The sequence below is a fragment of the Megalobrama amblycephala genome, linkage group LG2 (genome assembly GCF_018812025.1).
Source record: "Megalobrama amblycephala isolate DHTTF-2021 linkage group LG2, ASM1881202v1, whole genome shotgun sequence".
NCBI classification, from domain to species: Eukaryota; Metazoa; Chordata; class Actinopteri; order Cypriniformes; family Xenocyprididae; genus Megalobrama; species Megalobrama amblycephala.
In genome coordinates, this window is record NC_063045.1 from 33,115,783 (window position 1) to 33,139,518 (window position 23,736).

At 36.5% G+C, this 23,736-nt stretch overlaps 2 protein-coding genes across 3 annotated transcripts in view; one reads left to right on the forward strand and one right to left on the reverse strand.

Annotated features, from left to right (window-relative positions):
- Nucleotides 1-23,736, reverse strand: part of LOC125255945 (histone-lysine N-methyltransferase 2D-like) — a 526,365-nt gene that overhangs the window by 123,462 nt on the left and 379,167 nt on the right. The gene's annotated exons all lie outside the window — the stretch shown is intronic.
- map3k1 (mitogen-activated protein kinase kinase kinase 1, E3 ubiquitin protein ligase) overlaps nucleotides 1,039-23,736 on the forward strand; it is a 64,458-nt gene continuing 41,760 nt past the window's right edge. Inside the window, exon 1 of the mRNA XM_048171389.1 lies at nucleotides 1,039-1,490. Within this exon, the coding sequence (XP_048027346.1) occupies nucleotides 1,069-1,490 (422 nt within the window). The 5' untranslated portion in view covers nucleotides 1,039-1,068. The remainder of the gene's footprint in view (nucleotides 1,491-23,736) is intronic.

A 23,736-nucleotide genomic window follows, 5' to 3' on the forward strand; every position in this document is an offset into this window, starting at 1 on the left:
TGGTTTTGGGTCTCTCCTTTACTGTGAGTCTAATACCTCACATCAAATCATGAAGCTTGTGGAGGAGAAGTGTACTGTTACTTCTCTAAGGGATTTTGAAATTATAATAATAATAACCCACTGGGCAGGGCTATTGCTAGAGGGGCGAAAGGTGGTGATAATTCTAGGGGCCCTTTTTAGCCGAGGTGGTTCAAATCCCCCCCAAGGAACGCAATTTCAACCTTTCAGCCAGAGGGGCCCATAGTAACAACCCGGCCCTGCCACTGGGTCCTACTTTATATTAAGTGTCTTTAACTCAGGGGTGTCCAATCCTGCTCCTGGAGGGCCACCGTCCTGCAGAGTTTAGCTCCAACCCTAATTAAACACACCAGAACCAGCTAATCACTGTCTTACTATAGGCTACAAACTTCCTCCAGGACCTAGTTTGGACACCCCTGCTTTACTATGTACTACTAACATTTAAATTAGTCATTCGATACAATGCATATATATACAATCACGACCGAAAACAAATATGTGTATATATATATATATATATATATATATATATATTTATGATTTTACACCTAATTTAACACCTAATATAAAGTGTGACCACGTAAGGGTATAAAAAATACAACTTATAACATTTTGAGTTATGAAACAATATGTTATTTTAAATATTTCCATACACTGTAAAAATTATTTTTCAGAGCTATAAATGAAACAAATATTATTACAAGAAAATACTAATTTAGTCTTTTTTGTCAAATTGTCAATAGTGTTTTTTGTCAAATTAATTGTGAAATTTAGCAATTTCTAAGTTAAAATTGTTCCAAAGTAAAACAGTCAGTGTAGTTTTCAACTTTCATATCAAAAGATCGAGAAAAATTCGATCTCATATAATATGACCTCTTTAAGTTGTATGACACTGTGCACGTAGGTTCCCAAAAGTGTTCCCTTGGCCTCTCCCACATTGCAGAAGACCCCTCCCATCTATCCGGAAGCCCCTCCCTCTCATCCTCCCCCAAATTCCCGCCACTCCCTCTCTCATAGAATCTTTTAAGTGGCAAAAATTCAGAACAGAAAATGGCGACGGCGGGGAGCCGGACGTCGTCGTTAGGCGGATTATTAGACTCCAGTAGCGGGACAAACGTCGGGAACGGACTTCAGGGCAGTTCCAGCGGCTCCACTCTGTCGAACAGCAGCGGGAAAGTAAAGAGGAATGCGGGGGAGAGTTCTCAGTGGAGACGGAAGGTGAGAAGTGTGGATCTGGATAAATGCGAGAGCGGGACTGCAGCGCTGCACTTCCTGACGGTGTCCGGTCCCGGCTCGATCCAGACTGCCTTACTGCAGCAGAGCCTCACTGACCCGACACTCTGCGACAAAACAAGCAATAATCTCTGTAACAGTGCTCAGGAATGGATGAAAAGCTCTTTAAAGAGCGGCAGTGAGAGTCCGAGCGCTGAACATGGAGGGGCTGCTGTGGACTTAAACGCTTCACACAACAGGTAAAAATAACTCCAAAACTGCTTCAAACGTGCTTCTGTCGTAGATGCGTTCGGGGAAACTTTATATACTTGGAATGATTAGCCATATATCAAAGCTCCTTCATCATGTGTGAAAGATTAAGGATGTATGTTGCAAGTTTGGAAAGATTTGATACAATATTCATGCAAGTGACAGTCTCAATGCAGGTGATTTTAAAAATTCTTAAGACACGTAAAAAGACATTTTATACGGTTTATTTACGAACTGCAAGATAAACTATAAAATTATAATTACAACTTTAGATTGATTTAGAGTTATTTTAATTCCCGCAAACTTTGAAAATGATTATTTTGTTTTTGACATAATCGAAATAGTCTGCGTAGAAGCCTATGTTTTTCCCTTTGATTTTAGCTGTTTTTAATTTAAAACGCGTTTGTCAGTCGTTCTTCAGTTGTGATCCATGACATTTGTATTTCTATAATATCTGTATTTCTGATGTTGTATGTATTCAGTTCATATTTGAGTGTGGTGTTGAAAAGAGTCTTGCGACTCAGTCAGCTCAGTGTGGGATGTGATGATGATGATGTGTGAATATTATCATGTGAGAAAGTTCAGTGTCTGCAGGTTGAATGGCAGTTGTTTTCAGAAAGAAGACTGCGAGCGCAGGATTTGATGCAATATGAGCTGCAGGCTTTGAGACTGCACAGATAATGGGAGATGAATGGAGCAGAAACCTAAAGAATCTGTTAGAAAAAGCCTGCATGCCTTTGTGAGCTCTGTTTTCCAGGGGAATAGTTGAGTTATGAGCACACAGAATGTTTACATGAGATTTTGTATAAGAATTATGGTTTAATTTATTATTATTTACTTCATAAATAACTAGGCATGACACATGCATGCAAGTGTATCCAGATTCGTAAGCATATTAATTTTGAGATTGATATTGAAACTCATATATGACAAAACTATACTTTTAATTAGACTATTTTTTCCCCCAAGTTTTGTTGTCTTTCCCTTGCGTATTTATAAGCCATACGGGGATTCAGATCCTGTGATTCCAAACCTTGTTTTACGTCATTGAGCTTATTCATTTACCGCCGTTTCCCCTCAGGTGAGAATTGGAGCGTCAGACATTGTGAGTTCATGTGTGCTTGTTAATGGAGTGAACGTTATAGGTAGAAACTGTCCTTGTGAGAACAACAGGTGTTGAACCGTGTCCATTTCTGACATGGCTGTTAAAGCAGATGTTCTCCTGCTTGACTAAGACAACTCATCCTCTCATACTGTTGAGCGATCAAAGCAGTTTCCTTTCAACGCTCCTTGAGCTGTTCAAAGAAAATAATTCAAAGAAGCGTGGAATCTCTATGCCACTATCGGCATTATTTGAAAAATAAATAAATATGGTTGTTTTCAAACTGGTTTTCTAAACACTCTACAGTCTTTTAAAGGAGTACTTTTTGAATTGAATGCTTCTGCCTCACACTATTTACTCGCACTCTTGGTTCAGCTGATGTTGCTGTGTCTGGCTGGTTGGGATTCTCAAACAAACAGAGTAATGTTTTGATAGTTTTCAGAGTCAGAGTGTTCAGACTTTTCATGGGAATCAGCCTGGCTGACTTGGTTGTCTCAGTGGGACAGGTGAAAGTTTTTGGTCACACTTTAGATTATGGTCCAATTCTCACTATTAATTACAAATGTTTGCCTCGGTAAACTCCTAATCGCTGCGTATTAATAGTAAGTTTAGGTATTGGGTATAGGATTAAGGGATAAGGCATTGATATGCGCTTTATAGTACTAATAAACAGCCAATATCCTAGTAATATGCATGTTAGTAAGTAACTAAATACTGAGAACTGGACCCTAAACTAAAATGTTACCAAGTTTAAATTATGGGGAAAGAAAATTACACATTTCACCTTTAATACTGTGGGTTTATAAAATAGAAAGGCTCATATTGGCTTAACACCTGAGCTCACAGAGAAAGCCTTAATGCCTTGTTCAGACTACGATATCAGCCCTATTTTGGCACAATCCCTTTGGCGAAGGGCATTGTGGTGATTAATAAAACAATGGCCATCGGGACCCAAGAATCTGTAGTTTTCTCGTATTGTGTCATAGTGGATGACTTCACGAGGTCCCTACAGAAAGACAAGCATGTTTATTTTTTTTCGGTCCTCCATGATGGGCTCCGTCACATGTGACGTTGACTAATAGGAGCACAGAAGCTCTTCCGTACACGACTTTCAAACATTGCGAAATGAAAGAGAGACGATGGTATTGGTGCTGCTTGGTGGAATTATGCAATGTAGGAAAGTTTCGTGGAGCTATGGCAACAACATCTCTTTGTGCAATCCGGGAACGTGTCCACTGTTGGGTTATCTTTTTTGGCGGGGGCTATTCTGACGACAAGCAGCCAGTAAAAAACACATCGCTTCGGTAGCCATTGTTTGTTTACGCTTGTTCCGCCTTCTCGATGATATCATGCACATCGTTAAAGATGACAAGGGATGATTGGTCAGGAAGCAACGTGTAACGTGTTTCTTGTCCATGAAACGACAAGAATTTAGAAGTCAAAAACCACATAATCTGACACAGTGACTGTCGTATAACGGACACAAATATTGTGTAGTCTGAACCCGGCATTAGTTTTGAAATGTTTTGCCTGTGGTGTCTTGCCACCTTGAGTAAAAGTTTTGGATGTGATCTATTACAGTAGTCATTTGTTATGTGATTTGTGAATGTGGACTGCCTTGCTTAATATATCTTTGCAGATTTGCAATTGGAGCTTGGCATTGTGAAAGAGCCGGGTGGTTTTCCATCATTGTCCGGTTGGTGTGCCCGCTGTGGGGATGGAGTTTCCTGTGTGCTTGACACAGTTAGTGTGGTCCCATTGGATGTTCCCAGCCCATAGAATCGTAATTAATTTGTTTGCATTTCCAGCGGATGTGGCAGGGTTTGACCATTCTTGTTATGCATAGATGGCTGGTCCAATGCTGGAGAAGATACTACCTCCAGAAAAGAAAAAATCACAGACCTTTTTATCTGGTAAAACAAGAGCGTGAGGTTAAATGGGTTTATGTCAGGGTCAAGAAAGAGTTTCTTGTCATAAAGACCGCATTTGTGGATCTTATTGTGGAAAAGTGTGTATTTTAGGGCTTAATTGATTGATTTAGATATATATCAGGCACTATACTATGGCAAATTTTCTCAAGGAAAAAAATCTCTCAACTAATGCTGTAAATTATACAAGGAGTCAGTTTTGAAAGTTAAAATTAACTGATTTGTATAGAAACACTTCAGTTAGACACAATATAATACTATAATACTAACTTTATAATTACATAATTATGTCTCTACTCCAATTCGTTTTTTTGGAATCTAAGTGCTGGCTGTCGTAACTTGTTTTCATGACAGATTTATTCAAACATTCTTAAGGCCTATTGAAAAACAGGTCAAGTATATAATATGAGTTTGCAAGTTGCAATGTATATACATGAATTTGCAATATGGTGATTTAGCAGAATGCTCCGCTAGAGTTATTTTTTTATAGCTAAGTATTGAGCTATGGACATTTAAATGGCTTTTCTGAGGTAAATGTAATATTTACATGACATGTTGTTTACAAGCTGTTGAAACACTGATTAAGTAATTACATGAGACGTGATACGGATTTCGGTAAGTTGTACAGTGCTACTTGAACTGAGGCTCTGCAGGGATCTGTCACACCACATTAATGAGCCACAAAACGGTATTTACTGTTTGAATTTCATCATAAAATGGACAGAATTTGAAGTCTGAGAGGCTTGCTGCGGTAGTCAGTGTTAGTGGTGTTGCCCACCGCGACACCACCCCAATGTTGTTTTACTTTTTTACAGAAATAAAAAAAAACATTTAGTTCAAATGGACAACAGATGCAACAATTATAAACTGAAAGTGTCTGCTTTGCTACATATAGCAGCAGAGTTGCAAAACAGAGTCAGATTTCACTTATCACATGACGAGAGAGGTTTTTTAAAATGTCCCATTAGTACCGCTGCTCCCTATAGACAGAGTACATGTGATCTGGAATTCGAAAGTGAAATGAAAAGCTAGTATGCATTCAAAAGCGATTTCAATAACCCACATATTGATAGCGGTTTATGATACAAGTTTATAGGCCTATGGCCGAAGCACAGCCCTGTTGATATAGAGCCATATCGGCTACTAGTGTGATATTGCTCATATAAGACACTATATGAGTGAGAGAAATCTTTTTTTTTATATACAGTAATCAGTTCAATGATCATGTAAATAAATAAGGAAAACCCAAGGAGTGTCCCAAAGACCCTTTTGTGTGTGGAACTATTTTCTTACTCCTTGGATTCAGAAGCTAGAAGATGTGTCCAAGTCTCCATTACTAATATAAAAATGTCACATTAGAACTATGAATAATGGCATGGACTGTTTCAGTGAAATTATTGGAGTAGCAAGAGGCCAGGATGATTGTGTGATATTGATTTTATACAATAGTTCAATAAACGATAATATTTGTCAGCAGCTATGTTTGCCAGAATAATTCTTTTTAAAACATACAGAAAAACCTGTGAATTTTAGTTTAAAAAAGGTAAATCCAACATTTCTAGTGAATTTACATAAACACACTGCTCCTAAAATCTGATTTGTAAAATCTGTCACCATAATAACACTGGTAGTAAAGAGAAAAAACACATGAGTCAAAGTTCATCATGAGTAGCTTGTCCACAAGCTGATGTAAATACTAATAAATAGAAGATGCACAGTGTCATACACACAAATACAAAACACCATCATGGTAACGCATATGACACTAAAATAATGCAATAAACATTCATTTAACAACATAAGATGTAACATAAATCCGTGATGTACATGACTGATGAGGAAAAAAACTAAGAAGAAACATAATTAAAATAAAAAAACATCAAATTGTAAAGTGACAGGAAATTCTTGGAATGTGAATTTATGTAAATTATAAGCTGATTTGTTCTTTTACTTCCAGCAGTATTTTACTGTAATGTAAGGTTATATTTATTAGTTTGTGTAGGAAGGAAGCTATAACTGTTAAGAAATTAAGAGGTTTTTTTACTGTAGCATTTTAGTCTTAAGGTCTTTGCACACTGAGTCTGAAACTTTTGTATGCTTTTTTTTTTTTCGTATTCATGATCCTAAAAATTCGTCACACACAGAGACTTTGCACACTGAGTCCGATGCGAATTAATGAATCCGTTGCGAAAATATTCGCAAAACTATACAAAATGGAGTCTTCAAGCAGTGAGCACGATTTAGTTCTTAAAAAGAGAAAAAGAAAGAGGAATTATTGGGTCCATCCAATACCAAGATTGCGTAGAGAGGAAGGAGAGTTCACCTCATCAAGGAGATGAGGATTATCCAGAGCATTTCAAAGTTTACTTCAGGATGTCAGTGGCTCAGATATTGGCACAATCTGTCTTTATATTGTCTCTATAAATGTTTTTTTTATTTTATTTTTAATTCTGCACTGACAACATGCATCAACTTGTCAGATGGCATTTGGTATTTTGGCGTTCGCTTGTACAGTGGCTCGGAATTGTCAAAACGTCTCTTAAAATGCATGCCACGGATGTGAAAAACGCAGAAAATCGAACCTGATCCGAATTTTTTTTATGACCGACAAATGTTTCGTAGGCAATTTGTAAACGTGATTGACACAACGTGAGGTCGGATTTATTTTTTAACGTGCTAAAAATTTCAGACACGAATTTCAGACTCGGTGTGCAAAGACCTTTACAGTTAAAATTAGTCATTTTTACAGTGTGTATTTAAAAACAAATCACCAGCACATTTTTGTTTCAAAATAGATTGCAGCTGTTTCATCTTGAATTTTTATGAGCTCTTTAGGATTAAATTAAAACCCTCTATTATGAACAAACAGACTGTTGAGTTTGTGAAACCTGTCTTGAATATCCACACTGATCTCTGTAGTTTTCTTACCAGGTGAAATAAACATTGTGTGATTGTGCAGCACATCCTGGTTTTGTGAAGTATTCTAATGTTTCGTCCATGCCCTATAAAGATCATGTGAGTCATCTCTCAAAACTGACCTTTCCAGGCCTCCCCTCAAATTAGCTACCGACCAACATCTGGAGCCAAAATGACTTCAGTGCTGAGCTGGAGCTCCTCAAACGTTTGCTCTCGCAAACGCTCTTAAATACTATTGCTCTTGTTGGAAATGTACCCTTGACAAGCTCATGCTTGTAAGAAGACTCCCAAAAACTCATGAGGACCTCTGGAGCTTCATTGTGACAAATATAGGCTCTCGTGGGAGACTGTGACAGGCTAAAATAAAGATCTAGGGTGTATATTCGTCTGTGGTGTCCTAAACGTACACCAAGGGAGTGACTCAGTGGTGTTTGAGTGTGAAATGTGACACTTCTTAAAACGGCAGCCTTCCGCTTCACCTATAGAGGATAAATTTAGCTTTCTCGTAGTATTTTCTGTCTTAGCACACACTTTTCTGTCAGAGTGAAGGCCTGTTCACACCTAATGCAAATATTCTGTGCAAGTAGAAACAATGGGCTTATATGGTAACACTTTAGTTCATAGGGTCCAATTCTCACTATTACCTTGTTTTTTATTAGCATGCATATTACTATAATATTGGCTGTTTATTAGTACTTATAAAGCACATATTAATGCCTTATTCTGCATGACCATATTCTACATACCTATTAATAAGCATTAATTAGGAGTTTGAGGCAAAAGTTGTAGTTAATAGTGAGAATTGGACCCTAATCTAACGTGACCATATATAATATTCAAATATATATTTCTGAATATATATATATATATATATATATATATATATATATATATATATATATATATATATATATATATATATATATATATATATATATATATATATATATATATATATATATATGTAATATTCAGAAATATATATATATATATATATATATATATATGTAATATTCAGAAATATATATTTGAATATTATATATGGTCACATTAGATTAGGGTCCAATTCTCACTAATATATATATATATATATATATGTATGTATGTATGTATGTGTGTATGTATGTGTATGTGTATGTGTGTACAGTACAGTCCAAAAGTTTGGAACCACTAAGATTTTTACTGTTTTTAAAAGAAGTTTCGTCTGCTCACCAAGGCTACATTTATTTAATTAAAAATACAGTAAAAAAAGTAATATTGTGAAATATTATTACAATTTAAAATAACTGTGTACTATTTAAATATATTTGACAAAGTAATTTATTCCTGTGATGCAAAGCTGAATTTTCAGCATCGTTACTCCAGTCTTCAGTGTCACATGATCCTTCAGAAATCATTCTAATATGCTAATATGACTGTACTGTGTATATATATAAAATATATATATATATATATATATATATATATATATATCTCAGTGACACATTTCACAGAAATGAATTTGCTATTTTTTTAAAACAATTTTCATGTAACGTGTGACCTTTCAGATGTGATGCTTCTTGCATTTGTATCTTGAATTTGGTATGAATAGACCTCAATTTCAGAAGTTTCTCTTGTGGCACTTCTTAGCTTACTGTCTACTGGAGGAGGTGGATGAATTGCCTGTTTTGTGGAATTGCTAGTGGATAAGCATCTGAAATATATAAAGATAAGTGAATGATAAAATATATTAAAAACAGTATCCCTACAATTTCTGAAAGTGAACAATATTACAAAATGCAATAAAAAAAAAATGCTGACAATGTGTCACCTTGGAATTATAAGGTTTTATCTGCATTCTGGGCAGTTTTGAGATATTGAGCTTCAAAGAATTTGCATTCCATATTACTTTGTAGATTGAAACTTTTTGTACACAACTTAAAAAATCATATCACATAATGTAAATAAGTTGTCACAGAATATCTAACTCAATTTTGACAAATATGTCAGATAGAACCTTGTAATTCCAGGCAGGTGACGAATGATATTACGTTAGTGTAAAGAACAAACATATAATCACCAGCTTTGTTCAGATATTCTGTAATTTCGCTCCTAAAGATTTTAATTTTAAGAGCTAGTGGACCCCCAGGCATTTTTCTCCATTCTGGAGTATTAAAGTATTAAAATTAAGTCAAAATTAAGTCATTTTGAGCATTTCAGTTGATATCTGTGTAATAGAGCTGCATTATTCTGGATAAATTGAGAATCATATTTTTTTTTTTTGTTGTTGTTTAAAACAGAAATCATGATTCTGAACTGATAACTAAACAAAATAACATGTCGTTTACTAGAGGTTCTGACAAAATGTTAATTGCTGCAGTCTGTTTAAAATGTTTAATTAATTTTGAGCAAATTATTTAAAAATAATCTGTTTGAATAAATGATTCAATGACTCACTCGTTCAATGACTCATTCGTTCAAAAATGCTGGATGATTCAGTGTTTTTGAACTAGGGCTGTGTTTTTTTTTTTTTTTTAAATAATGATTTTTTTCAATTTCGATTTTGGCTTCCAATGATTATAAAAACAAAGTAATCGAGGTAAAATGATTATTGTGCTGCTGCCGCCTTCTGTCCAGCACACCATCCAAACTTAACATCCAAAATCAGTCGAATAAGTGAGTGTTGTAAGATTTAAACATTTAAAACAACAAGGCACCACCTCTCGTACGTATTCTGTCATTGTTTCGGATCAGCCTAGGCCGTTTTTCATCGTGCTGCTGTGAAATACACAGTGAAATACACAAATGATGGCTCAAAATGGCCAACTGCTTCATGAACATAGGATACGCAAACTACATTTTGAATTTCTTCTTAAAAAAATAATAACATGGGGTTGAAAAGTTTGCTAATAACACTAAAATACAAATGTTTTTGTGAATTTTTTAAAAGGGGGGGGGCTGTGCAGTATTGATTCGGAGAGGAGGAGGGCCTTGGTGTAAGAAAGGTTGGGAAACACTGTTCTATTGCATTTATTTGTGGTGGTGTTGTTTGAAGTTTATTTGTTCTCATTTTTATTTGTCTTTTTACTTGTTTTTATGAAAATAAAATTTTGCATTGCAGAAAAGTAGATTTTTGTTTATATGCTGTCAATTATTGTTCTTGGAAAGAAAATCTGAATTGTCAAAAATCGGTATCGGCAGGTCACACTTACAAAAAAATCAGAAATCGGAATCGGTGCAATACAGCAATCTCAATACAGCAATGTTATTTTACATTTGATTACTTTTACTGTTTGTGAAGCTGTTTCATACCAACACATGACAGCTGCTCTCTCTGGGTCAGCAGCAGCGCAAACACAGATCTGAATGTTTTCTGTGATCGTACTTGTGAAAGGTTCAATAGACAGGTGAATTGTTGTCATTTAGGAATAAGATTGCGTGGGTGTTTGAATTGCGATCGCAATCTTTTAACGATTAATCGTGCAGCTCTGCTGTGTAGTTACTGGAAGTATTTACACTTGGCCACTTTAAAAGATGCAAGTCAGATAAAGTGTAAATGCATGTGCATGTGTAAATGCATATGTACATATTTAGCCCCCCCCCCCCAAAAAAATAAATTAATTAAATAACCCCAAAGGTAGGGCTGGGCGATATATCGCATGCGATTGTCACGCGCATTTCGTCAGTAAAGCCGGTTCCCTGATTACCGCTAAATCGCCATCACCTGCTTTCAAATGGAGCGGCATTTAATAAATAGAGCCGTAGTTCACTGACAAGCTACGCAATATCGCGTTCATTATCGAAGGCGATTCATCTGTGATAATGAACGCGATATTGCGTGGCTTATCAGTGATCTACGGCTCTGTCTATTAAATGCCGCTCCATTTAAAAGCAGGTGATGGCGATTTAGCGGCAATCAGGGAACCGGCTTTACTGACGAAATGCGCGTGACAATTGCATGCGATATATTGCCCAGCCCTACCCAAAGGTATGAGTGTTTTATACCAACACTACTGTGACCCGTTTGAAGTGAGTGTCTAGATGACAAGTAAATGTGCAAATTAAATTGATCTTTTGATGTCTCATCCTGACTAGGCCTGCTGCTGGTTTTACACAGTGTTCGGCTTATGAAGTGTAAATACCCCTGCAGATGCTTTTGAGTCATTACTTTAAAAGATGTAAAGAGAACATGCAAATTATTGCTTGAACCTTTTCGAATGTCATAGCGAAAACTTTTTTCTGCATCCCAGGGACAAATTTTCATGTCATTTTCATGCCATTTCCAGCACAGTAATGTAGTGCTGTGTCTTTGAGGCTTGGCTTGTGTTGTCTCTGTGGAGTGTTTTAGCATGTTTTGTCTAATGAGCGGAGGCCTCTCCATGGCCACCAGGAACTGCATATTTAAAGCCCAGGGTTAGTTGAATGATCACGCCTGGACACCGGACACAAAGGCCCGGATATTTCTATACCCATTAGGCCCTGTCCGCAGGCACAGGGGTCCCCCCCTCTCAGGTTTTGTTTAGTTAACAGCAGGACGAGGCAAGCTGGAGATTACATGTGAAAAGTAAACACATGGGAGCATGACTAATAAGGCCCAGATTACTGGTTAAAACAACAGGTCTTGTGGCAGGCCTGGGCTAGATACCCACAATATGAGCAAACATGTCTTGGAAACCGTGTCCGATCGCTGTCTGAATCCAGTGTATTCATATTCAGAGATTTTGGAAGTTGATTTCAGGCTGAGTGAAACCCTCCCCTCTGGATTGGAGCGTGTTGATTGTACACAGTCGACATCCAATAAGAGCTGTTGACATACTGTGTGTTGTAACGGCATGGGAAAGGGCCATTGATTTTCCCAGCGTCTCGTTGGCCTCCGGGGACCATCAGCGGGAAACTTGATTCCGCCTGTAAATTGGGAGTGACTGTCAGTTGATTGGCGCTGTGGACAGGCACTGAATCCATGGGCTTAGAAGGCGACACAAAGAGAAGCATTGTGAAACGGCAGCGCTGTTGTCATAATGAGGAGGATCCCAGCTCTGGGCTTCAGCACTGAAGGGGCCATAATAGGAAATGGCCAAGTGTCCCTTGACCACCTCGCAATCCCTCTGGCCTTCTCGTGCTTCTCTTTAGCTAAAGTAAAGTTCAAAATGAGTAATGCTAACACGACCACCTCCCAACGTCCATCCGGGCAGCTGTCTTGGTCCGGCGCTTCCCCGGGGACATTGTTCCGCCTTTCTTTTGTTTTTACTCTGTTCTTTTGAGGTAGGATTTAATCTCAATTGACCTTTTTCCTGAGTCTCTGCCCTTGTTTGGTGGAGAGAGTGCAGAGACTTAATGAAGCTTTTATTTTTTTTCTACTTCAGTGTTTGGAGGTTTGTCTGGAGAGGCTTTTTTTAATGGAGATGGACTGTTGTGGTAGTTGGTCTCTGCCACAGCTGTACTTTCCAGCAGAACTGCCACAGTGAGGTAGTAACCTCATTACTCCTACATGGACTGCTGCTGTAACCTGACCTCTCACCCACCAGGCCCACACCCAGGGCCAAAAAGTTAATCGTCATTAGGACTGTAACTTTAATAGGAACTGCAACAAAATGCATGGATTAAACCCCAGAAGAAAGGGGAGAAAAAAATAATAAAAGAAAAGAAAATGAGAAAATAATACAAGAAAACAATATAATTGTATTTTAAAATGCTGTATTCTGCTGACAGGCCAGTAGTTGGCAATGTCACTTTGTAAAGAAACATTACGAGCCCATAGACTGAACATGTAATACAAATTCACGTTTTTGTTGTTGAGTGACTGAGAGACCTTTTTAAATTGAAATTCAGTTCATTGTTGCATAAATGTAACAAAAAAAAAAAAAAATGAATTACAAAAAGCTCTATTTAGCCGTTTTCCATCATTTATTTGCACTGTTACTACATGATTTTCTCCCTTCTGCAAGAACTGTAACTTCGAGTCAAACCATGATGTAGCATCATTCGGTGGGAAGTATGATAGAAAGATGAGTAAATAATCTTATTCCATTTTCTCAGTTTTTAAATGGTGTTGACTGCATTCATAAGTCTCAACCTTTAACTCTGTTACTCAACGAATATTGTTTGTGTAATAGAAACCTTGACAACAGATGATGACAAAGTGAAAAACGTTTGAGTCCTCTTTTGAAATGTTGTTCATAAATGTTGTTTTTGTCTTGGTGCACGCCTCATAAATATGAGTACATAAATTATGTAGTTTACACAGAAACTCAAAGGTGGTCTTGGCAACCTGTCAAAATTAAAGTTCAGTTTAACTTTAACTTTAAATAATATTAGTGTTTTACAGTAGAATTTAGCTACTTTTCAATGTAGTAATAATAATATATGGATTTAATGAAGAATATGCAGTGTATGAGTAAGAGTAAGGCTAACATATACTGAAAGCCAAAAAGCTTAAATTTTGATTTCATGGTCACTTCAACATGTCGTGACAGATCGTTGTAGCACCTCAGTTCAAGTAGCACGTGAACCGATCATCTCTTCCCCTTTACTACTAGTTACAGCACCAAATAAACATGAATGAACATGAGAAGGAATATTGAAGGAAATAGTACAACTTACTGAAATGTTTCATATAATCAATCCATCAGTGTTTCAACCACAGCTTTTAAACAGTGTCACTTGACCTCAGAAAAGCCATTCAATGATTATAAATTTGAAGAAAAAAAAAAATAGCTAGAAAAATAACTCTAGAGAGGAGCGTTTGCTAAATATATGCACAATATGACATATTCATTATATTTTTACTTTACCTGTTGTCTGCATGATGAAAAAATAGAAGGAGCTAAAAAATATAATTTAACACCGCCTATATGATTCTATGTGAGGGGCTGCCTTTCACTGAGGAGAGGCCAAACTACACTCAGTGGCCAAGTGATGCTGACATAATTATGGTCCACTGGTGACACTGGCTCAGATGCTGTGTAAAGAACACATCTTTGTGACTGTATATAGTTCTCAAGTTAGAAAAGATGTTCAGTTCCCACTTTAAGTGAACCTTAGTTCCCAGGAGACCCACAGGATGGATGAAAATGCTGATGCAGGGCAGATGGGATGACTGAAATTAAAAAAATAATAATTAAAAAAAAAAGTAAAACATGTTTATTTATATGTGGCATACATATTCTATATATACAGGTCTTAATAAAATAAAATATATATATATATAGCTTATTTTATGTATTTATATTTATACTTATTATATATTTTATTAAGACCTGTATTTATATAGCTTGTGTGTGTATGTGTATATAGCCATCACCTGCTTTCAAATGGAGCGCCATTTAACAGACAGAGCCGTAGTTCACTGACAAGCTACGCAATATCGCGTTCATTATCGCAATATCGCGTTCATTATCGAAGGCGATTCATCTGCGATGAAAAAAAAAAAAAAAAAAAAAAATATATATATATATATATATTAGTTGTAAGTTTCAAGAAAGTTTCACTGTGCCAGCATCATTAACTGACATATTTATTAACAAGGATGTTGACTTTAAAGTTACTTTTTACCTGAATTTAAAACTTACCCAAAGGCATCTTGTCTGAGCATGGCGTTAATGTTTAACATGTTTTGTGCTGCTATTCATATGAAACCAGCACACAGGAATATGTAGGCCATCATGTGATCAGAAAGTGTGGAGCAGCACGTCAAATCTGCACTCATCAGTCATGGATTGGAATGGGATTTCCATTCTAAATGTGTGATTGATTTAGCATGCTTTATTGATGTGAGAAAATACCATTAGCTGATGTATTGCAAAATATTCTAGCCAAAGCTTCTCTGTGAGCTTAGTTCACACCAAACATGTCTGACTGTTTCTTAATATATCCTTTTCAAATAAAGCTGATGCTCTTTGCAAGCTAAACGTTTCATGGGTGGATGACTGGTCAGTTCATTTTAGAAATTTGTTTTTGTCTGCGGTATTTATATGTTAGTCGTAGGGTCTCTGCTCAGTGAAATATCCTGTGACAACTTTTAATATTTAACCTCAAGAAAGTCAATGATTTAGCGTGAAGTATTTTTCCTTAATGTTAAGACACTGACTTAGCAGAAATATTTCCTTTTATGTTAGTGGATCACAATCTTGTGTAAAGGGATAGTTCACCCAAAAATGAACTTGAAAATGATTTTTTTTTTTTTTTTTTTTTTTTTTTTGAAGCCCACCCCTGTGTTTCATGAGCCCTGGCTTCCCCGTTCCCTCTAGGGCCTGTGCTCTAGTTCCAACACTCCCGTCAAAGCTTGCGGCTCATTCGTCCTGACATTGGAGCTGTGTGTGTGTGTGTGTGTGTGTGTGTGTGTGTGTGTGTGTGTGTGATTGTGATTGTGATTGTGGAGGGGGAGGTACACAAGTGCCCCGTGATGGGGGTGCAGGAATGTGATCAGAGACACCGTTAGCAACTCCCATGCAAGCCGAACACACCGCAGCCCTCGTTTGCGAGCACACACTTTGAGGATCTGCCAGCAACACAGCGAAAGGGCTGATGTTGTGCACTTGTAGAGTGTTGTTGTAGGGGCGGGGTTGTGTGTGTGTGTGTGTGTGTGTGTGGGAGTGGGGTTAGTCGGGCAGTCCTTCTGAGAGAGGGGCCAGTGTGGAGATTGTGGGGGTCATGCTGCTCCAGTTGGGTAGTGTGAAGCATTCTCCTGGGAGGAATTTCCCTGCATTCCAGTTACATGCCAGAGCAAAGTGCATATTGAAGGCTGTAAAAACACATGGAAATTCATGAATCTAGGCTATGCTGTGCATTATGTGAAAAAGGTTTAAAATGTCAACTTTACTCAAATGTGTGTATAAATTAACTGTCTACTGTTTGAAAGCAACAGGACTGTTTAAATCACTAAATAGTCAGGAAAAACAAAACCACAGACTAAGTGTAGGGCCAAATGAAATATTTTTATTATTATTATTATTATTATTATTATTATTATTATTATTATTATTATTATTATTATTATTATTTTATTTATTTTTTTCCCCCTCAACCTTTTTTTCCCTTCCCATTTTCTTTTTTCTGGATTACATTTGAATGGTTAAATTATTTTAGTATTCAAAAAGAATGTATAATTAATTGATATCTTGAATACAGTTTAACAATTTGTTAAAAGTTCAACAATTTTAGTTTCATTTACCCCAAATTCTTTTTTCTGTTATAATTTTTCATTTTACTTAAATTGTAATAATTTAAAAGCATGTCTAATCAATTGAATTCATAAAACCTTAATTTAATCATTTATGTATTATGAAAACAATGTAGTAATCAAATGATTTTCATTTTTAAGTGTTATCAAATTAAAATTTACCAATTCCTGTCATTTTTGTAAACATGATTCAATGTGAAAAAAATATATTTCTTAAAATATTTTTTATTACTACTACTACTTTGATAAAATGAAAGCACTTTAAAATGGAAGCACTTGAAAAATAAAGCATTGAATCATTAATCTAATCAGATCTCATTATCAAATTAAATCGTTCTGAACTTCAAAACATTTTTATTAATCAAACCTATGAATCAATTTGATTTCTACCAAATTTTCACAGCACTATATTAAGTAAAAAAAAAAAAAAAAAAAAAAAACACATTCACTTTCCTGTATAGACTAGTTCTAATAAAGGCAGCCCGTCATCATCATCACATCTGTTTGCATATTGCTTTCTTATTGGCGCCTGTGATCCTACAGTAAGCACAAACTCTGACCTGCTTTTCTTACTGTACTCAGGGCTACGAGAGAGACTGAAACCCTAAACCCTTTCTATTGTGGACATGCTGGGACACTCTTCTGCAGTTTCAGTCACAATCCAGTTATGATATTGCGATACAGTGACATGTATTGAATTTTGACATTTTGCAGTCTGTATCATATTGTGAATAATTCCCAACCTAGTTTATTCCTTCTGTTCTCTTGCTAAGTCACGCAGAGCTTTTGCGCCCCCCACCCCCCACCCACACACACAAAGATGTTTTTATGCAGTCTCTCTCCTACTCATAGCACAAACAAGCCTACTCCCATATGTATGCATTATTCCCACAATACTGTTTTGTATTCAGTGCATCTTAATACATTTTTCAATTCTTTTAAATGGTAATTATGCTATTTATTGACAACATTAGATCATTTTCATTTTATTTTCTTCAGATATTAAGAAAATAAATTAAGATTGTCTTAAGAAATGAATACAAGTGTCCTTCAAAAGTGACCGTAAAGTCATTTATAATGTTACAAAATAGTTCTATTTCAAATAAACACTGTTCTTTTAAACTTTCTATTCATCAAAGAATCCTGAAAAACAATATGCACTACGGTTTCCACAAAAATATGTAAAATGCATAAAACACTTATATTTTAGATTCTTTGTCTAGCTTACAGCTCTGGACACAATCTTTCAACCAATTTCATGAGGTGGATCCTGGGATTAGGGTTTCCCACAGCATTTTGTGAGACTGGTGGGTGGACCCAAATTAAATGCATCAATCTGGTGCACTTCGAGAGAGAATTAAGAGTTCCAACCCATGTTCAGTGTCCAAATTGAACAGTAAAAAGTCTGTGCATTGACTTATACCTGGACTTTAAAGTGAACTCAAACCTCTTTAGTTGTAAAAGTCTCTCAGGGTGTGATCACACTTGTTTGGTTCGATTAAAACGAACCCTGGTGCGATTGCTTGGTTAGTGCGGTTCATTTGAACATGTGTGAACGCTGCCATCCGAACCCTGGTGCGCACCAAACAAGCGGACCGAGACCGCTGAAAAGATGGGTATCGGTCCGCTTCCAAACGAACTCTGGTGCGGTTCGAATGATATATGAACGCAACACGGACCAAAGACATGTAACCGAACCAAAAACAGGAAGACGAGACCCTAAAAAGGACAGAATCCTCACGCATGTTGGTTTTTCTCGTCATAGTTGTGAGTTTGACCATCACAGGCATCAGACGCGCGTCCACGCAGCAGATTGTTTGTGTGTGTGACGAATGGATTCCCGCCAGTGTTTTGACTACTTTACACATTTTATAAGCTCTTCACGAGTTCCCAGCTGACCAAAATACCATCACATGCAGGCTACACACACACACAACGAGTGCATTTACCTCAGCACACAGCATTGTTGCACATGATGTTCGGTAAGTTCCTTCTCAAAATAGGCAATACGTCATAAAATCCGACCAATCACATTGTGAATGTATCCCTATGCCTTTAGGTTCGGTATCTTTTGGTTCGGTGATAAAATTGCCAATGTGAACGCTAACCGGACCAGGACTAAATCTTTTTTTTTCTTCTTTGGTCCGGACCAAATGAACCAAACGAACCGAACTACAAGTGTGAACGCACCCTCAGTCTACATTACATTAACACTGGTGTTTTAGGAAGCTAATAGGGATAATAATAATAATTTTATATTATTATTCCTCCGACTATATACTTTCACAGTCTTATGCGATTTGATAAGGGCATAAAGCCATATCACACTTAAATAGAACTTTTTTTTAATTCTTTTGACAGATGCTTTGCCAAAGCAATAGCGCAAAACATCAATAGAAACCTTAGCTGTGTCCCAATTCAGAGGCTTCATCCTTTGAAGGACGGACTTCAAAGAACGCATTTGAAGGAGCCTTCAAATTGAGACGTCCTTCGTTGGGCCACTGTGATGCATTCGGCCCTTTAATGCAGCTTTTGAGGGATACAGCCTCTGAAGTGGGATGCAGATTTTATGTTATTATTAGGGCTGGGAAGCGATTAAAAATTTTAATTAATTGCATGATGTGCCAATTAATTAAAGATTAATTAAAAGATATTTGTAGTTGTCATTGTGTAAAGCATCAAATAGACATTACAAAAAGTAGATTCAGAAAGAAACATTTTATTTGATTCAACATATAATTTATTACATAAACTTTTGGACCATGAGTAAATGATGACTGAATTTTATTTTATTTTTATTTTTTTATCAATATGGTAATACGGAATTGAAAGTAAACATGGTCAACTGATGATTTATGAATAATTTTATTAGAGAAGTTAATTTACTGAAGGCTACCAAGAAAGCTAGGTTACTAAGTTTAATAAATTAATTCACAATATGTGCATATTTATTATTAATGTGGGGGCGACGCGTTACTTGGGCACAATAGTGCTGTAGCTGACAGATGTAGCCTATCACTTTTATTCCATTTTTCCTATTTTATTCAAAGTATTCACAAACTTGTTAACTATAGCCTATCATGAACTGTAGGCTGTATAGGCGCTGAGCACCCACGGAAAAACATGAGATTAATTTTAACCAATAAAAATGATTACAGCTCTCAGACGCGACGTTCTTTTCATTTTTTTTTTTTTTTTTTTTTTTTAGTTCACTTGAGTCAGTTACTATGGCATTTTTTTTAACGACGCATGTCGAGCGTGCATCAGTGTAATACAGTAACGCAAGAGCACATCGATGTAGCTAATGTGCAGCACGAATCTCTCCACAAAACTCGTGCTCTCAATAGTGTCCTCATGGCTCTACTCTGGCTCAGATATTATGTGTGCGTGTTCGGCGTGCACTTTCATATAAATCACGTCGTCAGATTTTAAAGCCAAAGTGCAAAAGCACGTTTAAATTTAGCAGTGAATGTTCTGATCTTACCGGTGTTGTCGTACACTTAAAAGGGTTCAAATCGATTGCCTTTCATATCTTGAATTTTATGGACATTCTATAGGCTATATCACGCAGTGCATTGTTGACCTGCATCATATTCGTCATCAGATGACCTATGTAGGGGCGGTGCAAGTGCATTAAATGCATTAAGAATTTAACACATTTATTTATTTCCATAATGAATTAATCTAATTAACATGTTAAATTCACAGCCCTAGTTATAATGAGGAGTTTTAAGATTTTCATTTCATTATGAAAATGTGACAGCACAGATTAGACTATGGCAGGCTGCCAGACTCTGGGTACCTAATGGGAAACACTGCTGGGATATAGAGTTCCCATATATTACTTTCACTGCTCCATCTGAAAATCAAAATTGTTTAACTTTTTGCTGTTGCTTCTTCTCTACGACTCTTACTTTGACTAGTAGAAATTTGCTCATTCTTTCATGCATAATTTCTTTAACTGTGTGATATTGGAGGGGTTTCTTGCATATACTGCCCACTTCAAGTCCCCCACATCACTTCATTTGGATTGTAATGATAGATCTGGGTTTTGACTTGGCCATGCTTACATATTTTGGTTCATGTTGGAAGGTTAAGCTTCAACTTTTTTTTTTCACATATGGCCTCACATTCTCCTCAAGCACTCCTAATAAGCCTGAAAAAAACATTAGTTAGTCGCTTTACTTGTAGCCAATTGAATGTTCTGTTCTTGGGTTATTTGTGATGTATTTCTACTGTCTGGAGTGCTTTTGTACTGTAGAACTTTGCATTCTTTGCTGCCTGTAATTTAATGATATATTAAAGAATGTCCTGTTTATTTTTTTAAACTTACCTATGACTCTTCTAGAGAGAAATTGTCGCTGAAGGCTGGCATACATAAAATCTCTTTAGATTTTAAAACACTAGGCATTATACAGTTGCTGAGTTTGCAATCGGTTACACAGGGAAAAACTGGGTATTCTACAGTAAACGACTGAGAAACCATAAACTCACAAAGAAGCATGTGCCTTGTTGCTAGGAGATGCATGATGGATGAAAACAAACATGGATGTACAGGAGCTGACGGCAGTAGTTGTTGCGACTCTATGTTCTGAGTTGCAAAAAAATGAGCCAAGCACATATGGATGTGGTCTTGGGTGGGTAGACACGGTCAGCGTGGCCTGTACAGATTGCAGTGGGAGTTGCAGGTGAGTTGCTGTTATAAGGTGCGTCATGCACTATCATATGTGTTCTACGATCGGCTCAAAATATCAAACATGTGCCCATTATTTACTACACAATTTTCTTTTTGCAAGTAGAGTGGATGAGTCTGGACTGCAAATTGGGGCAAAAAATCTGGGCAAAAGTTGTGTAGTGTATTCATCCTCTCACCCCCCCCCCCCCCAAAAGCTCACTTGAATTTGTTGTAAAATAGAGTTATGGTGTCTTGAAAGCTTGTGTGAAAGCAGGTTTTTAATGAGGTGCCTTCATACAAAAAACACTTTCCGTTTGGTCATTACCAGACAGTTAAAGGAGTTTGCTTTGACGTGTGCTTGTTTCACATATGTATGCTACCCTGTAATATTTACAAATGTTAGAAGTGTACCAAATTAGAGGAAAACTATTCATAGAACATGTTCAGTTTCATCATCTTTAATGTCCTTTCTCAGTGGAAAATTTACTAATGTACAAAGCAAAAATTTTGGTATTTTCACTGGATATTATGTCCAGTCCAACATTGTTTTAATTTTTCTGCTGGAGGATTATTTGCACTAGTCACTGTCTCCATTAGCACAAACCTGTGTATATAGTGCTGATCTCTTTCTTGTCCATTCTATATTAGGAAATTTATTATAAGGTTGACATCTCAGATGACTTCCAAAAATAAAACCATGGTTCCTCCCTCACATTCAACTAACTGTCTGAATGGACCTCTGCAGCCAACAACTGTTTTGATCTGATAAATCTTTGCTCTAATGCTGCTCTTCAAAAGTGTGTAAACTGCAGGATATACAACAAAATAAAACACAAAAAGGTTTAAAATACAATAAAGTGCATCAAAATAGCAGGTACATTAAGAAACAAAACCTCAAATTAAGGTGTGTAACAACTGAGAGGTATATAGTAACACACATTTCCTCTCCTGAACATTTAATTTTCCAGTAATCACATTAGTCACGGTTTCTTTTAAAAAAAAAAAAAAAAAGAAAGAAAAAAGAAAAGAAAAGACAAAAAAAGGCTGTTCTGCAAAATAAAAATTTACTAAAATTACTAAAAAATTACTAAAAATTTTTTTTTTAATTTTTTTTTTTTTCCCCATTGATAAAATCTCTGAACTGCATTGAACAACAAAAGCACTTTGTCAAAGCACTTGACACACAAGCCTGACCATGTGAAAATACATACTGATGAAGTGCGCTCATGCTTGGGTCATGCACTATTAACTACAGACAAACAGCAGAGCATGGTGCTAGAAATGCCAAGATCATGGGTTCAAGTCTCAGGAAATGCATGAACTGAGGAAATTTGTATCTCTAATATAATGTAAGTCAGTTTGGATAAGTGTTTGGTAGAGGTCTTCTCGGGTCCTAAAATCTGTACCTGACCTGAATCACTTCTTGCCCGACCCGACGGCATTTATTTTCGAACGAGACTGGACCCAAATGTAAACAGCATTGACGTGTACACAGCCTGCAGCCCCGCAGTCAGTTACGAAAAATCCCAGCGTCCTGCTGACTGATTTGGCCACTGCTCCATTAATTTCATTGATTTATTTACTTATTACTTTATATTATTGCCTGCCCAATGGATACAAGTTATTTCTGAGTTCGGCTTTCAGTTGTGACCAGTGGATTGGAAAAATACCGAACCCGACCAGAGTCTGAGGCACTCGCCGGGTCGCGTCGGACCTCGGGTTTTTGGATCCTAGTGGACCCGTGAGAACCTCTTGTGTCTGCTACATGCATAAATTCAAATAATGTATGATAGGGAAAAAATTGATTAGTGTGAACTTTGCAAACTGGTAACTCTCCCCAAAATGGCATTTTTACTTTTCAGCTGAAAGAAAACACTGGCCAGAAATCCTGGCTTAAACAAAATGTGAAACTGTTATTTTAGCATCCAGTTAGAGTATTTTTCATATGGAGGAAAAAAAGCAGCTTGCATGTTGACCAGTTGAATTGCATTTGTAAAAGCTGGATGTTGTTGAGATGAGGGTAAGTAATTAATGACAGAATTTTCATTTGTGGGTGAACTAACCCTTTTAAGTTTTAACTTTTGAATTTGCACTGTTTAAAAATCTTTGTAGTTGTGGTGTATATTAAAATATACAACATTTCCAGTTGTTGGAACCCAGATGTTCTTGAAATAAGGCAACTGAAGAATAAGCTTAAGGACTTATAAAAAGTATGTTCAAGATTTTTAGGTTTTGTTTTAGAGTCAAGATCTTATTGAAGTGTGAAATGGCCAAATCAAACAATATGAATAAAGAGGTCATATGATGCTTTTTAATGTGTTCCTTTTCCTTTAGTGTGTAATATATGTTTGTGCATGTATAAGATCTGCAAAGTTACTAAGCTCATAGTCTCCTACGAAGCAGGTTATTCTATCTAACAGAGAACACTGATCCAGACCTGCCTAAAACACCTCGATCC